Genomic DNA, 16,787 nt, shown 5'->3' on the forward strand with positions numbered 1-16,787 from the left:
GGTCCCTTCCGACCCTAGAAACTATGAAACTATGAAAGAGGAAAAGATATGGAAATCAGTGATTTCATACTGATCTAAGGATGTGCCAACATTACAACCCAGAAGTATGATTGCTACTTGTGTTGACATATCCAAGATAGTTCCTGAGCTAGTTAGTTTAGAGCTAATAAAATATAGCTACTAGTAGCACCCAGTTTAGTGGAGGCTAGAGAACCAGTATGGGAACCTAGGTAGTCAAGTAGTCAGTCCAGGCTGACTGCCATGCTGCTTTGGTACACCATAAGCATTACCTGAGCAAACTAGTTTAAAGCTAACTTGAGCTTATCTGTGCAAACATTCTTCTGCTTTGTAGGGTAGACACTAGACACGGGAGGGTTGCCTGTAAATTCAGGTACATTTTACAGTGTGACATGGAAGCAATAAAAGTCAAGGCTGGCTGGTTTTACACATATATGAATGTCATCTGAAATCAAGGAGTTGATAGTCTTTTTCGGAAAGACTTTTGCAAAAGTCTATGTTAATGTTTAACTTCATTAGCCAGCTGTTTTCAGTTCTGGATATCTTGGTGTCAGAAAAAGCAGAGAAGGGCAAAAATAATTAGGGATTGGTCTAGGAGGAAAATTCTGAAAGCCCTAAATGTGGATCTTTTGGCTAAGTTACTAATAGGTAAAGTATGCGTGTGTGTGTCGGGGGGGAGGGGGGAATGGGATTGCCTGTGCCTGGATGTGACCTGGCACAGCTGATCTGCTTCACTGAATGAATCAAGTCACACATTGTCCCACCCATTGATTGGATCACGTGAAAAAATGGGTGAGGTATTCCCACAGGCAGATCTAGGATTTGAAAAGGGGTGGGGAAAGGAGGGGCAGATGATGTGATGCATCATCATCACATAGTATACAACACATTTTTTTTTCTCTCCAGTTAAAAAGAACCTAGAAGTTTACTAAAATGGTAGGAACCTAGGGCTGTATTATTCAGTTCAAGACTGAAGCAAAAATGAGTGTAACTTTATTGGAACATGCATTAATTTGCTATAATGCCTATTATATATAAAAACAGAACAAGCTAGGTAAAAATAATCAATAGATGCTATTTCTTTAGCCCTGTTGTAATTAGAATTATATGTACATCTCTTTCAGATTCATAAAATATAATCTAGACTTTAGCATTTTGGCACAACTTCCAGTGAAGCACTGGATACAGTTTCCATACCTGAGTTGATATTCACCTAAGTTACTGTTTCCATACCTGAATTAATGCTTTTATCTTAACTTAAAAACAGTTTGCAGGGCTGTGAAAAAGAAGCTATATTAAGAAGACTGTAGCTAACAGACAGCAAACTTGCAGAAGAAAGAATAATTTGATTGGTGGAACATTAAGAGCATTAAAAAGGGAGAGAGGGTCATTAACCCTGCAGAATGATGTGTTTAGATAGAATCAGGTAGATTATAATGAGCCATGAAATCAAGTGACTCCCTCACTGTTGCCTGAATAGAAATGCTGCTGCCACTGTCAGGCAGTCAGTTTTAAACTTTGGATGGACCAGGAATCAAAGGTGGGGTGTGAATGCACCACTACACTGCCCCCACCAGATCTATCCATGGGTGTTCCCTGCCTCCAGAGACATGTTCCCCGTAATCTCTAGGGCACATCTCTGGAAGCAGGGAAAATCAAGTTTCCCCACTTAAAGGCCCTGGATATTGCTGGGGATGCATGTCTGGAAGTGGGTAACCATGACTTTCTCTGCTTCTAGAAATGTGCCTTAGAGATTGCTGGGGGCAATTCCTGGGGCATACAGGACTGAGCTTCTCAAGCCTTGGGAGTCCCTGCCTGGGGCAGCTGGAGACTGTGGGCAACTCCAGGCTTTCCTCACAATGTCATAAAGCAAATAGATGTCCATTGCAATCAAGTGGCACAAATTACTACTGCCTCTCACTTCGCATTTGTGGCACGACAAAGGATATGGACATCTATTTGCTTTTGCTTTGTGCCACCATGAAAAAATGTTTATGGCAGGACAAAGGCAACAAAAGGTAACAGCTTGTTTCCATCTTTTGTGTTTATCTATGGTGGGAAAACAAGTGGCATTTTAATACATGCTAATTAGTATTTTAAAACCTCAGTTAGCATCTTGACGAAGATAGTCATGTTTAAAAATGTTAAACTGGAGGGCTAAAAATGCTCTCATAATATATTTTTTAAGATGGTTGATTTATATTACATTTTAACTGAATATATTCTTAATATGTTTTACTTGACTCGTGATTGTCCAGACAATTTTAGACTTCAGATATACTTTTGCTACCACTCTACATCATTTTAATTTTTTAGTTTGCATATGTTTTTTTCAAATGCTGTGAGACTAGTAGTCAGGTTTCTGCTTACCTCAGATTATGAAAAAGTTTTAAAATTCAGTTTACTACAGCAATGCCTTGTTAATTAGGTATTGAATAGTTTAGAGTATCAGATATTGTCATTCCCCAGCCAAAAGAATAAGTTTTTGTATGCTTTACAATATGGATAATTCAAAACGTGGTTACTTTGAAATTTGAAGCCATTGTCTGGTCCCTTGGACCAGGAAAACCATAGAATACTTGGCACAAAGCGAAGGTCCATACTGGGCAAACATGGTGGTAGGAACTGTTTGTTTTTTGGGTTTTTCTGTGGCCCTTAAAAAAACCAACAGGCTGGTGTTCCCTTTGCAGGGAACTGGCAACAGGCCTGGAGGCCCTGCAATATCAGGTTGGCATCAGAGGGGCCAGAGCCAGCCCTGAGACCCACCCCTTGGTGTCAAAAATGTTAAAACTCAAGATGACAAGGTTTGAGGCACAAAAAATACAGAAGGCCCAAGCAAGGGGCTGTCACCCTCTGTCTTGGACCGCCTCAAGACACCCATACTAATTTGCATATATTCAAACCAGTAATGGTACATTTACTTAGAACCCATTTATTTCAAAGTCAGCTGTTTTTGTTTCCCTGCATCTCAAATTAATGAGGTTTTACTGTATCTAGCTTTCTTTGCTCTGGGAATGTTCTGGAGGTCTATGGAAATGATTTTCTTAATTCATCAATTCTATTTGAAAAATCATGTGAAGAAATGGTTTGGCAGTGAAGTGTCAAACACTTCCAGAAACAATGCTTTTGTGGAACAAACCCTGAAACATATAACACTCCTTTGGAAATAAAGCCTTGTAAGTATTTCAGCTGTCATGGGGACTTGAGAATAATGTATCTATGACCCCAATTGACGGTGTCTTCATTTGACATTTTAACTGTTAGCCAGACCCAGTGCAGTCACTGGAATTAACTCACTTATATATTACCTGAGGAGGTGCCCCTATGTCTTCTAAGATGAAGAAATGGGGATAGTATGGTTTCTGGGTGTTTAACACCACTCCATTGCTTACAAAAACTTTTCATCTTGCATCACAAGACTGTATTTATTACTGCATTTCCTCCCTTACAGCTTGGCTTTTGGCAAACTTGTTTCTTTTGGTTTCTTGCAGGTGTGAGTGTTGCTTTCTGCCCTCTCCTCCTGTCCAACATCCTGCCTTTCTCTCGCTGCAGTTTATGTAGGGAACCACCATGAGGGAAATGATGAAAGTAAGATCATATATATATAAAAAAAACAACAAACCTCATTATACTGATAACTGTGCTGTTTCATAGTTATCCCAGGCCTATCAAAGTCAGTGAGTCTTTCCATTGACTTTAATGGCCTTGAGAACTGTTCCCATTTGGAGAGCTGCATTAGTGTGCATAGTAAGCATATGACCACCCGTGTGGTATACAGGCATTCATTGCAGCTGATGTGATATACTTTGGACTGTGAGAAAGTTGCAGAAATGATTTTTTGGGTTTCAGTAAAAACAGCCTGATGTTTGACAGAAATGAAGCATATGTATGTTCTTGTATTCCAAGAGAGCCCTCTGCTGAATTCTTTGTGTATCCAAGTTTTCAGTGTAGCTAATGATATTCTTTGGTGCATGAGGAATACAGCATATTACTGGTAGCGTTTAACTAAATTACACACACTGAGAAGAAAATATCCGTTAAAGAATATGATATCTGTCAACAAACTTAAGCTTCTTCTTGGCTATTTAAATATCCTAATTTTTTATTGTCTTTAATCTTAAATAGCACAGTCCTCTGTGTTTGCTCTGGAGTGGAAGAACATAATATACTGCCACATTAAACTAGCCCCTAAGCTAGGCTGTTACAGACAATTTATACAGGTTTCAAGGACACAGCTGACAAGTTAGCCTTGTATTTCCTATGTGAATGGTGGTTATTGTCTTGATAAAAGAGCAGAGAATTTATAAAAAATAATGGGCAGACAGAATCTAGAAGGTATTTTCCAGACTATTATTTTAAGATGATGTAAATCTAATTTTTAGGAATAATGTGTTTTCAGTTTTCCAGATTGGAACCAGTAAATTTTAAAGGGATTAGGCTGATGTGGGACTTGTAGATCTCAGTAGATGACTAGAACCATCCAGTGTGAGTTTGAATAAAATCTCAGACCCTGATTTTGCCTTGGGACCAGAGATCCTTCAGGGATTTACTGAAGTTGGTAATGGTGTAGGGTTCTGTGTTTATAGATCTTACTCCAGGGCTGTGGCCATTTTTACTTATATAACAATTTTATTAAAATATTTAAAAAAGCGATCTATGGTATTACAAAGATCTTTGAATCATCTTGGATAAGTTAAAATCAAACTTAGACCAGTAGAGTGATAATAAACCAGATAAATCAATAGCACCAATAAAGGTAAAGCATTCTGAGCTCATATAAAAAATGAGACTGATCTTCAGGACTGGCTGTTTTACACCCAGTACAACCTAGGATCAAAGACTGCACAGCTGGCTATAAGCTGATTCCCTTGGGCTGTTAAATACTAATTCCACTCCAAAGAAGAAATGGTTTTCTATTGCACTAACTGGCTTCAGAGTCAGACAGGGCCGTAGGCACTAATAGGTGTGCGTGTGTGCGTGCGTGCATGAATGCGCATGCGTGCACACATGCATACTTGGCCTGGATATAGACTACTGGAGGAGTCAGGTAAATAAAGGGATCTTCAGTTACTTACCTTAACTAGTCTTAAACCTGCTTTGTGGTACCAGAGTAGAACAATGAATGCTTAACATGATATTAGCTGCTTAACTTAACTGCTTCATTGTCCTTTCTCCAGAGCACATAACTTGGTGCATCCCTTTTTTCTAAGCGTATTAGATCTTTTCTGAACAGCAATTTATTAAAATACAATTCTGAGAATTTCATTTGGACTCTTAGAATCATAGAGAAAAGTGGGGCTGGAAGGGACCTGAGGGAGTTAGATAGCCCCATCCCCTGGCCAATGCCAGATCATCCCTATCCGTTCCTCATAATAATGTAAAATAGGAGAGTATTGAGCTTTAAGTCTTCTCTTAGTTTATAAATAACTGTTTAATACTCTTTTTTAAAAATATTTATGATTAGTGGCATATTTTAAATTTTATATAAACTAACATGCATACTTAGTAACTGATTTTTTTTATTGTCTACAATACACAATACAAGTATGTAAATCAAATATCAGATTATAGCTGAGATATTGCATGCATAAGTGAGTATCATGATGACATTAAGCAGGGTTCTCATTGCCAGTAAACCCTGCATGCATTTATTGGATTTATGTATTTAATATTAAATTTTATTAGTACTTGCACTGGGGAAAAGTTATGATTGCTGAGACAGCTTTTTAGTTTTAAATGTCTGAAACTTTACAGGTGTAAGCTCTTAGCTATAATTATCTTTGTATTTAGTATGTTATAGATGTATGAAAAGCTAACTTTTGTCTGTTACAGGCTTTATCATGTTGTGTATTGGATCAGGTATACTTACTGGCTCCAAAAAAGACCTCAACTATGTATTTCAAGTCAAAAGCAGTCATAAACCACTTATCAGACAGAGTGAAACATGTATTAAGCTATGTAAGTATAATTCTGCTTCCTTTCTTAGCTAGGTGCCTCTAATTTTAATTTTGAACTGTGGTTCTGGTTTCAGTAAAAAGAAAATGAAACGGTGAAGGTTTTACTCAGCTATTTTTATAGAGATTTTCCTGGTGCCTTGGTTACAGAGCCAGCTATTCAATTGGTATAAACTAGCCTAGTTCCAGAGAAATGCTATAATAATTTACACCAGTTGAGGTTCTGATCCACCATTTCTGTAGTATTTTTCTTGTACACAATGATTAGTAAACTAAAATAGTATTTAAAAGAAAAGGGCCATCTTAGGAAAAAGTCTAATTTGTTAACAGTCAGCATCAAAACTTGAAAATGTTACTAAAAGTTTTTTAAATTGGGTAAAGTAATTATGAAAATATATTCAGGTCCAATAATTTGCTACCATTCTGTTAATTTTTTTTGGTTTCCAGAATTTTGTACCATGAAGATGCCACCATAAATGTTAGAAACATTTATATAAACTAATTAAAGCTAATTAAAATTGGAATAAAGTAAAGAAAATCTCATTTTAAGTTTATCAGAGTAGAAGTGGGACACACAATTGCTGGGACAGTAGACCACGCACAAGCAAAATGCAGTGAAATATGTAAGAGTCTTCGCATCCCCAGTAGTGACAGAATGGTGGTTATTTTTTAATTTATTGATTATTGCAATTATAAAGAACTGTTGATTCTTTAAATATTGTTGTTAAAAGCTCATGTAGCTATGAAGTTTGCTCTCTGAATGTCATATTAGTGAATGTGCTTTTGTGATAGTATTAATAATAGACCAACAAAAAAGTATCCCATCACCTGTTGCAGGTTTTCATTGAGGTTTCTAACTTTGAAAAACAACCAAGCAAAATAACTTTTCTCTGTCAGTACAACAAATTACTGACTGGTGCACATAAGGTATAGTTTACTCTGTAGACTTCAGTACAGTTTAGAGATACATGAGCTAGTTTTAAAGAAGCTAGTTCAAGTATCAGAAGCAGTGTTGCTGTGATAGCATGAATCTCAATACAGACTAATTTACATGCCAAGAAACCAAGTGATACTGCCATGGCTAGACTGCTTCTAGTGTCTGAGGTAGTTCATTTGTAGCACAATGCAAAGATTCTTGAGCTAGCTGCAATCTGTAGCATAGACAATACCCAAGCTTCCTAAGTAGTGTAGAAAAATACAGAGTATTATATTCCATGTGGTACTGATATCATACCACAAGGCTTAAACAGTTTTATTAGTGGGGCACAAAACAAGGAGAGAATATAGTGCTAAGTTATTACATTGTTTTCTTTGCTTGCTTTCTTTTTATAAAAGTGTAAGTAATTAAATACAGTTGTTGAATAACTGTGAATAAATCACTTTGGTATTACTTTAGCTATACAGTGACATATAATATCTGAAAAAGAGATTCCTTGCATATCTTTTGGGTTTCAGTTATGGAGAAGAGTGTTCATTGTCTGTCTGCCCTTCTCTCCCTCTTCTCCCCCTGGCAGGGGAGCAGAAAGAAGCAGCTGTATGAGATGCTGGAAGACTGAGTAGTAACCCTGTTGTGCTCCATGGATAGGCTTGGCAGGATTTGATTTTTGGCAGTAAACATTGATAAATGTCAATTTCACCTCCCACTCACAGACGGATGAAAAAATATTATTACAGAACTGTGCTGACTGTAGTTTGCACTGCAACTCCCAGAAACCTTCGGGGCCTGGGAACAAAGGAAGAGGAAGTGACAAAGCACATGAGGAAGCTAGTGGCTAGTGGAGCCAGGACTGATGGCAGCTCTGCCACTCAGTTGGTGTATGTTTGTCATTAATAAATGTTTGTTAGTAGTTGTGTGTCATTAACAAATTGTCTTCCCCCATATCCCTAATTTAATGCAATCCTGATAATTTAAATTGGTAAAATTAAAAAGAAATGCTTAAAAATAAACACTGATATCTATCAAAATTACTGAAAAAGAAAAAAAAAAACATTCTGCCAAGTCTATTCATGGAGCATACACATGTAACTAAAAGTGCTTCAAAATGAAGTGTTTCAAAGAGGTTTCCATGGGGGAAAAAAATTGGATCAACAAGAGGATCACTTGCAAATCAAGGGAAATGATTCTTCCACTCAATTCAACACTGGTGTGGCCTCACCTGGAGAACTGTGTGCAGTTTTCACCCCACACTTTAAAAAGGTTGTGGACAGTACGGAAAGGGTCCAGTGTCGAGCAATAAAAATGATTAGGGGTCTGGACTTTGAGGAAAGGCTGAAAGAACTAGTGTTATTTAGTTTGGAGAAGAGAAGACTGAGGAGGGATTTGTTAAGTGTTCTAATATATGGAGGCTGATTAGAAAGAAGAAAGAGGCTATTCTCTGTGGCCATAGAGAGCAGGACTAGAAGCAATGGCCTCAAGAAGCAGCAGAGGAAACTTAGATTGGAGATTAGAAGGAATTTTCTGACTATGAGGGTAGTCAAACACTGGAATAGGCTACCTAGAGAGGTTATGGAGTCTCCATTCCTGGAAATGTTCAAGAACAAGTTAGACGGACACTTGCATGGTTAGTCAGGAACAATCCTGCCTTGAGCAGGGGGCTGAACTAGATGACCTTGTGAGATCCCTTCCAGCCTTTCTTTCCTATGACCCAGGGTCATTTTTAGAGCACTTTATAGGATGTGAGCTTCTACCTGCTCACCTTTTCTTTTCTTTTTCTCTTTTTTTTAAGGCTTCAATTATTACATGTTTAGGACCTAAATGACTGTTGTGTTAACTTCATCAACATTTCCAGCTTTCGCAGCTTCATATTCTATTAAAGCCCATAGTTTCTTAGTATTTTTATGTAAATAATATGTCCTTTTTTCTTCCTTCCTTCGTGATAAAATGTGCCCAGGTAATCTGTAAGTTTGTAAAAGGGTTTGATATTTAGGTAAAATTTATTATACCACATTTTATTTAAAGAATTTGAAGAATGAATTAACTGGAGTTACAAATTATTTTTCTCTTTGTAGATTTAATCTGAGGGAACCACAAAGAGGTTATGAAATGCCAGCCCCTGAGAAGCTATCCAGTGCTATAGTTTGGCAGACTCCTGAAGCATTAGAAAATCACAAATTCACATTCTGTGAGGCCATAGTACTTCTCTAGGAATCTGGCAATTATTACATCTGGCAGTTAATACATTTAGTAAAGTGCTGCTAGGGAGGTTTGGCAGGGATTGCATCCTTTTGAGATGTGGAAATTTTTAAAGCAAGCTATAATTTTCTTGTCAATACATATCAACACATTCACACTTGCATGTACCAAATGAGTGCTTGGTACAGAGAGGAAAACTACAAAGAGTTTTTCTTCCCTGATAGGCTTTCTATAATAATGAACATATTAGTGTAAATATTCCAAAGGGAAGTCTGTGCAAAGACTATTCTTTCTATTTCATTTTGAAAGGTACACATGCAAGGTAAAATGCATTCTCCTTCTAAAAATATCTATAGGAGTACAAATGTTCATGTACTTTCTCAATATTCTTCTTGGGGGTTGTATTGCTGTTGGTATATATAGATATTTAAATGTATACTAAGAGTAGTTCTCTTCCATGCATATTAATCTCCAGGATGGGAATATATTCCTACATATTTGACTCAACACCATGACATTAACTTCCCCTCTCCTTTAAAACTAATCTCCCATGTTTGTTTTTTGTTTCAAGTCTTGTGGCTACTTGTTGGTATGGGTTTGCTAGGATTAGGACTACGATATAAAGCTTATGAGAAGAAATTAGGTCACGGGGTGAGTAATATGTTTCCTTTTTAACAAAATAATATATTTCCAGCTTTGGCAGATCCAGGAGAGAATCGGGAGGAGGGGGCACACCCCACCTTGGTTGTGCAGTGCATGCACAATGAGCTCTATGAACTCACTGGCTTTTCAGTTTAACTCTGGGACGCCAAGGATGAATGGTGCTGCCACTTCCTCCCTGCCTTTCCCCTGGCACTGAATTCAGCAGTGGGCAAGGGGGTGGGGGAATGAGGGATGTTAAACAAGATTTGGGGTACAAAATGCCTATTTTCAGGTTCGGAAAGAAGCTGAGGAAGGACCTGGGAAAGGAGGATATTTTTTCTATCCAAAAGCTTGAGGAGGAAATGATCAGGGAGATGTTCAAATGACTTCTCTTTGAGAGAAAACCTTTCCTCACCCCTCTCCTCCTTCCCTGATGAGTGTTTATGAGTTTTATACACCACTGTGTAGTGAGGAGGATAGGGATATTCCCCAGGGGTTTAGTAGAGCACTTGCATAATTTATGGTGGTCTATGAATAAGGGCACTAGTTTTAGTTAGGGTGACACAGAGTTATCTTCATCAAAGTAGAATTTAACCTGAGAAGTCTCAAAGAAGTTTGAGTGCTTCTCTAATAGTATTGCAGATAGTCACCCCAGTGATGACTAGGTATGGCATGACCTAAGTATGTGTAACAATAATTAAGCAAAAATTGTATCGAGGCGCACACACTCTGGTTTCAGTAGAATCTGTTCAGATTTTCTCCTGAGTTGGGCAGTGTTGACTTGTTGGTATGTATGGTATGCAACTGCATCAGTTTCATACTATGCATGCATCTAAACTTACAAATACCTTTCATAGACAAGCCTAGGAACTTCACTTCATAAACCTACTGGATACAAAAAATCATGGATTCAATATAGACATTGGATTTATGACACGTTACAACCTGCCTGACATCTGATTCACCAGGTACCTGCCAGACCTGACCTTTTACACTTTTCTTTCCTCCACCCTACTTTTCTCCCCTGGTCTCTCCTCCTTTGTTGCTCTTTGTCTTCCTAATTTCCAGCTGTTTCCTTCTTCACAGACAGCCTCTTTTATTACCTTGAATCACTATTATTGTAGAGTCTCCTTGACTCACCTTTGGCTTTTTTCCCCTTGCCTTCCTCCTCTGCCTTCCCTGTTTTACCTTTTGTTTTCCTAATTTTGTACCTATTTACATTTTCACTAACATCCGGTCACACTGTTAGCTTCTCTCATTCCTTGGAGTCTCAGAACAGCAGAGACTTGCTATGCCTGAAGAAGGGTGACTGTGTCCAAAAGAACTTGTCTCCAACTACTCAGTTGGTCTAGTAAAACATATTGCATCTGCCCAAAGAACCTTGCCTGTTTATGTCCTTAGACCAACACAGCTGCAACCAAAAACCCAGCATCAGTTTCATTTTCATTTCCAACCTTCATAAATCACCATCCCTGAGAGGGTACCATGCTTATGTTCTCTTTGAATAAGGTAAGAAGTTTGGTTAGACTGTAGGATTTGTCTACTTAGAAAGTATTTTGTTTAAAATTAGATTAGACTATTTAGAATGAATTCCTTCCCCCACCACCCCTGCAATTAATCTTTGATTCATTTGATTAAAGTTTTGTGTTTGAACGCTGCCCTAACTGCAGCTTGGCATGAGGTTGATGTGATGTTGCATTGCTAGTATGTGTAATTGTGTAATATTGCAGAGAAAAACTGCACTAAAGCTGGCACAAAGACAGACCTACTGTGCTGCCATATAGGAAAACTAGTCTTGTTTTCCTGAAAAAAAAACCCTGAACTCACGGATTCATTTATACCTTTATAAAGTTCACTCTAAATGGAGCATCTCTGACAAACTACTTAATGTGCCCTTCTTAACTGATTCATTAAGAAGATTTGATGAAATTGGAGGATCCCAGATTCCTACCTGGCCAAGGAGTTGTCAGTTATAGTAATAGCCACAACTCTGAGAGAATTCTTTTGATACTAACATAGTTTAGTATGTAGATTGCTTCCTTCAAGTGTTGAGTATTCTCAACCTGAAATTAGACCTGGTTTGACTGGAAACACTGTTAACTTGACATGTTTCTGTTATGTGGCTGGAGAAGTGTCACAAAACCATGTTTCTGGCATAGACAATTGAAATTATGGATTAGAAATGTGCTTTCTTTGGCCATCCACAAATATTAACTCAATGCAGATATTCATTCCTAAAACTGATTTTTCTACCCTCATTCTTATTCATGTTATTACATTTATATGTGGAGCCACATTTAAATGTCATGACTTCAGCTCTTCTTTCTGTGCCATTAAAATATCTATATACCTCCAAATGACTACGATGGGACAATGTTCTGATTAAAATGTTTATTCTTAGACCTGTGGTATGCCACCTTTATAACTGATGCTACAAATCAGATGAAAAGACATAATGGAGCTTGCATGGTTTTATTTATTTTTGTTCTGTTTTGATTTTTTCAGCATCCAAAGAGGGATTTCTCTGCTATGGTCTGGCCTTTCAGGTTTGGTTATGACAATGAAGGGTGGTCTAACCTGGAAGGGTCAGCTCTTCTGATTAATCAAACAGGTACTTCTTATGTCAACATTATTTTTTCTCTGTTTCAGTCTTAGTTTCTCTCCCAGCAACTTAGTTTATACTATTATATCCTACAAGGTAGAATCCTACAATTGAGACACTGAGCCACCTACTGGTCATCAAGTCCCCTCTTTTGCTAAGGCAAAACTGTTCTTTAAGGCAGCAGTTCCCAGACCCTGACAGATTGCACACCACCAATTTAAAATGATACAACCTTAAGTACCAACTGGAAAAAAATTCAGTTCAACCTTAAGTACCATGAGCAAATTTTTGTCATATAAAGTTATTATAATAAATTTGTTCACACATACTACTAACAGGTTGTCTGCGTACCACTGGTGGCACACATACCACAGATTGGGAACCATTGCTTTAAGGCATTAGAAAAAGTGTTTGATTTATACTTGTGTATATATAGCTATTGCAGTCCAATCACTTCAGTGGCATGGTTAAAAATCCATTTACATTCAGCAATAAGAGAAAATTACTTCACTCTGTGTTAATGGTATTTCCAGTTGGAAAGGGCTCTTAATTAACCTCAGTTTTTTTTTTCTTGAAGTAGAAAAGAATGACTGTCCAAACACATTTCTGTAAGCAAAATATTTGGCACTCTTACTTATAGGAAACTTTCTGAGGCCCTCATGGATTCAATTTGGCTTTCAATATGCTGTTTTTGGCTTGTTTTTGATTTAACTTTTTCATGATTTTTATTTTCATTCTAATGAAAACAAATTTTAAACAAATACTCCTCACAGTGTGCAAACTGCATCTTATGGTGCTGCATAGTTCCCTGAGGACTAAAAAGGAATTATACCCTATGAAATTAACTCATTTTCTGTTGATGATGAGAAATTAATAAAATAAACAATTGTAAATAGTAGTTGAGAGCTGTAATTATGATGTAATTATTTTGGATGTTACGCTTTATGACTTTGTTAGGACATTGCAATTTCCTCTTTCGATAATATACAGTTGTATGTTTGGATTGTCCCTTTTGTTTCTATGAAAGGGTCTAAGATTAGGCTATATATATATGTGAGAGTGGGTATATATATATGTGTTACTTTCTTTGTAGCACTGTTCTTACAGAAGCTCCTCTGGAGTGGCACTAAAGTAATTAGGAAAGTGTTATGTCGCCATTCCACTTAGCATTATGATGTTTGTTCTCCTTCAGTTTTTCCCTTGAACAAGCATTGGTTTAAGGTCAGTGAGGAGTGAAGATAAATTGGTGTCTTGGCTCCATTAGGAGTTTTGCTGTCATTATGAGACAGGGTCCAGGAAGCAGTGAGGAGTTGATTCTAATCTCTGCTATGTCCTGATACTTCCATGATTAATGGGGCTGAACTCTTGGCTCACTCTGTAGGGGATCCCCAGCCTTTTAAAAACACAGTTTGGAGAGCTCCATGAATTAAAACTTGGGATGTTTCCTGTCCTCTTAGTTTTTTTTCCTGCAGATATAACAGTATAGACCATGATATTTTTTTTAGCTGGAAGGGTCTACATAAGAAATGTATTTAGGGTTAGCAAGGCAGCTTCAGAATCTACATTGTGCTGAGGAGAGAATCAAACCCAACAGTACAGAAAAACTTTTCCTACTGGCTGTCTGCTGTGATTGCAGGCATCTCCAAATACACACAGCAACATGCTGGAGGAGCTGGCCTGCTGTCTACTTAGTGTAACTATTTAAAAAACTGACTTTTGTCTTTTATAGCTCCCAAGTGTGTTTTTTTTTTGTTTAGTTTTTTTCTTTTAAATTTTGTAATTGTTTGGGCTGATCCTGTTGTTTTGGGATAAAAACCAAGGAATTGTTCAGTCTTGAATATGATTCACATTTACACTTATCTAACATCAATAGTTACAAAGGGCACATATACAAGTCGTCCTATGGTGACATAGCAATGCTCTACAGCAATGTAGCAGTCACGTGGGTCTACACGTGATAGGCAGCTATGTCACTGTAGCGACGTGCTCCCCTGTTATAGCATGCCACTATGGCAATGTAACAGTGAAATCTAACTGTGCCATGTGCATGGTGCAGTTGGGTGGTTAGGAAGTACTAAAGCATGGCGCCATAACAATATTGTGGTATGACAACGTGTAGATATGCCCAAAAATTCCTTACAGTTTTTTAGAATTTAATTTCATTGTTTCACAACACCCATTAACTAACTTTTTTTTATTGTAGTTAGCATAATTATCTCGCCTACTGAAGATCAAAGTCTCTCTCTTCACTCTAGTAAATTAATACTTTAAAATGTTGACCATTATTTGAAAATATTTGACTGATCAATTAAACAAGTATTTTTTGACTGGGCAAGTACTCGCCCTACAAGCAGAAATGACAGGATTAGTTATTTACTTTATTTCCTCTCAACATTAATTTTTACTAGTGAAATGTTATTTCTAAATATAACAATTCAGAAGTCAAAAAATAGTAAGAATTTTTGAGGCAAATTCTAAAAAAAATATTCATTTCTAACTGTTAGACACAATGTCCTCTTTGTAACTTTTATATTATCTTTGTATGTTAATATAAACATAAATACCTGATAAAGGATCAAGCATTACCTTGTACCTGGTAAAGTAATTGCCTAGAAGTGAAAATATCAGTTTCTCTTTGCAAACCATCTGAGCTACTATTTCCTCTTCCAGTATTTTTATCACACTGGGCGTGTCTACATGAGGCATCTTAATGCACAGTGGACTATTCTACTGTGCATTAGTGCATCACAGCAAAAATCATGCTAATGCAGAGTATAATTAATCTACTGCACATTAAGCGTCACAAAAAAGCATTTGCCTTCGCTACTGCACATTAGCACAGCTACTGTGCCTTTATCTAGTACCTCGTATTAAAGGTACTAAACTTAATGTACAGTAGCAAAAGCTCATAAGTGAACATGTGGATGCCCCCACTGTTAAATAATATGCTCCAAAAGTGAAGTAAAGCTACAATTCCATCTTGTGGAGGGTGTTATTAAGAAATTACTTGGTGGAAGCAGCCCTTGTTTGAGATGGCAACACTCCTTTCCTTGTAGTTGATCAGATTCAGAGAATACTTCAATTACTGGAAGAGAGAGGAAATCTTATATTGCATTATGTACTTTGGTCACTATAGGAGTGGTATAAACTGGTGCTACACAAATCCCAGTAGGGTCAGAAAGATGCTTATTGATTTTTATATTGATATAGTTACACTTTTTAAAACATTTTTGTCTACTAGGTGCTGACTTCATTACCATTATAGAGAGTGATGCCTCCAAGCCATTCATGGGAAATAATGATCCAACAATGTGGTTAGGAGAAAAACTGGGTTTTTACACAGATTTTGGTCCAAGTACAAGAGATCACACTTGGGGGTGAGTTGTCTTTGGATACAGAAGGCATGGGTCATTATTATAGACCTAGATTTAAAAAAAAAATGCCAATTAAAATGCCATATGCTTTAATAGCAGAAGATCACTCCAAGGCAACTGAACATAACATACAGCCCTGGGTTTTTCAAAAGTGGACAAACGAACCCTCAGAAAGTTCACAGAATTAATGTAACTAGAATTTGAGAACAATATGCACTAAGTTCCTGGCTGTAAAACTTAAGGAAGATGAATGTTGTACTGATTTGAAGGGCCAGTTTTCAAATTCTGCATTCTGAATTCTCCTACCCATTGCAATGTAGTGGAAGACATTCCTACCAGCATGCAGTCTGGCTACATTTCAATGGGCAATATTCCAAACAGTATAACTGGCTGGTATTTCTCTTCATTACGTTTTGCTCCAACCTGTGATTTAGGCTAAAAGGGCAGGATAAAACTGGAGAATGTAACTATGCTTGACTAGCAGTTTTGATTATCTTAAGTTAAATCCAGCTTGGACTGTACACAAGGAAATGTGGAGAAAGAGTAGTATTCATATGTTTTGTGGACAGCTCTTTATTACTTCTTGATCAACTACTAGTCAGGTGTGTTTGAAGATCTTTGCTGTCTCAAAGTAACACTTTAAGACAGGACGGTCTAACTGACAACACATGGGCTGTATGCAGCCTGCAGGGGATTAAACTGAGATCCTTGGGCTCCCCCTCCTTCCCCCCCTGTTGCTCTGGCTGCTGCTGCAGCTGAGGTCTCTGGACTCTCCCTTCCTCTTCCAGCTTCCTCTTCCTTCCCCTGCCCCAGGGGGTGGGGTGGTGCAACCTGCAGTGGCTATACAATCACCATCAATCATATATGTACAGCAGGGGAGCCCATGGCTGAGGAGGGAGGGGGAGGGCACATTCCCACCTATGCATATGGTGCAGCTGTAGGGGGGCCACACAACCTTCTACTGAGAGTGCAGTGTCACGGGCCGGGCCCTACGAGCGGCCGTGATCTCGCTAGCACCCCCTGCCGTGCCAAATCAGGAGCTCTAGCACCCTCCAATTCTCACC

The 16,787-nt window shown here is 37.8% G+C and overlaps 1 protein-coding gene across 1 annotated transcript in view; it reads left to right on the forward strand.

The window, feature by feature from the left end:
• Positions 1-16,787, forward strand: part of CWH43 (cell wall biogenesis 43 C-terminal homolog) — an 84,697-nt gene that overhangs the window by 51,010 nt on the left and 16,900 nt on the right. Inside the window, exons 8-11 of the mRNA XM_019526609.1 lie at positions 5,851-5,976; positions 9,677-9,756; positions 12,253-12,358; positions 15,591-15,726. Coding sequence (XP_019382154.1) covers positions 5,851-5,976; positions 9,677-9,756; positions 12,253-12,358; positions 15,591-15,726 — 448 coding nt within the window. The remainder of the gene's footprint in view (positions 1-5,850; positions 5,977-9,676; positions 9,757-12,252; positions 12,359-15,590; positions 15,727-16,787) is intronic.

This window comes from Gavialis gangeticus, unplaced genomic scaffold (genome assembly GCF_001723915.1).
Source record: "Gavialis gangeticus isolate Ggan-Ray unplaced genomic scaffold, GavGan_comp1, whole genome shotgun sequence".
Classification (NCBI taxonomy): domain Eukaryota; kingdom Metazoa; phylum Chordata; order Crocodylia; family Gavialidae; genus Gavialis; species Gavialis gangeticus.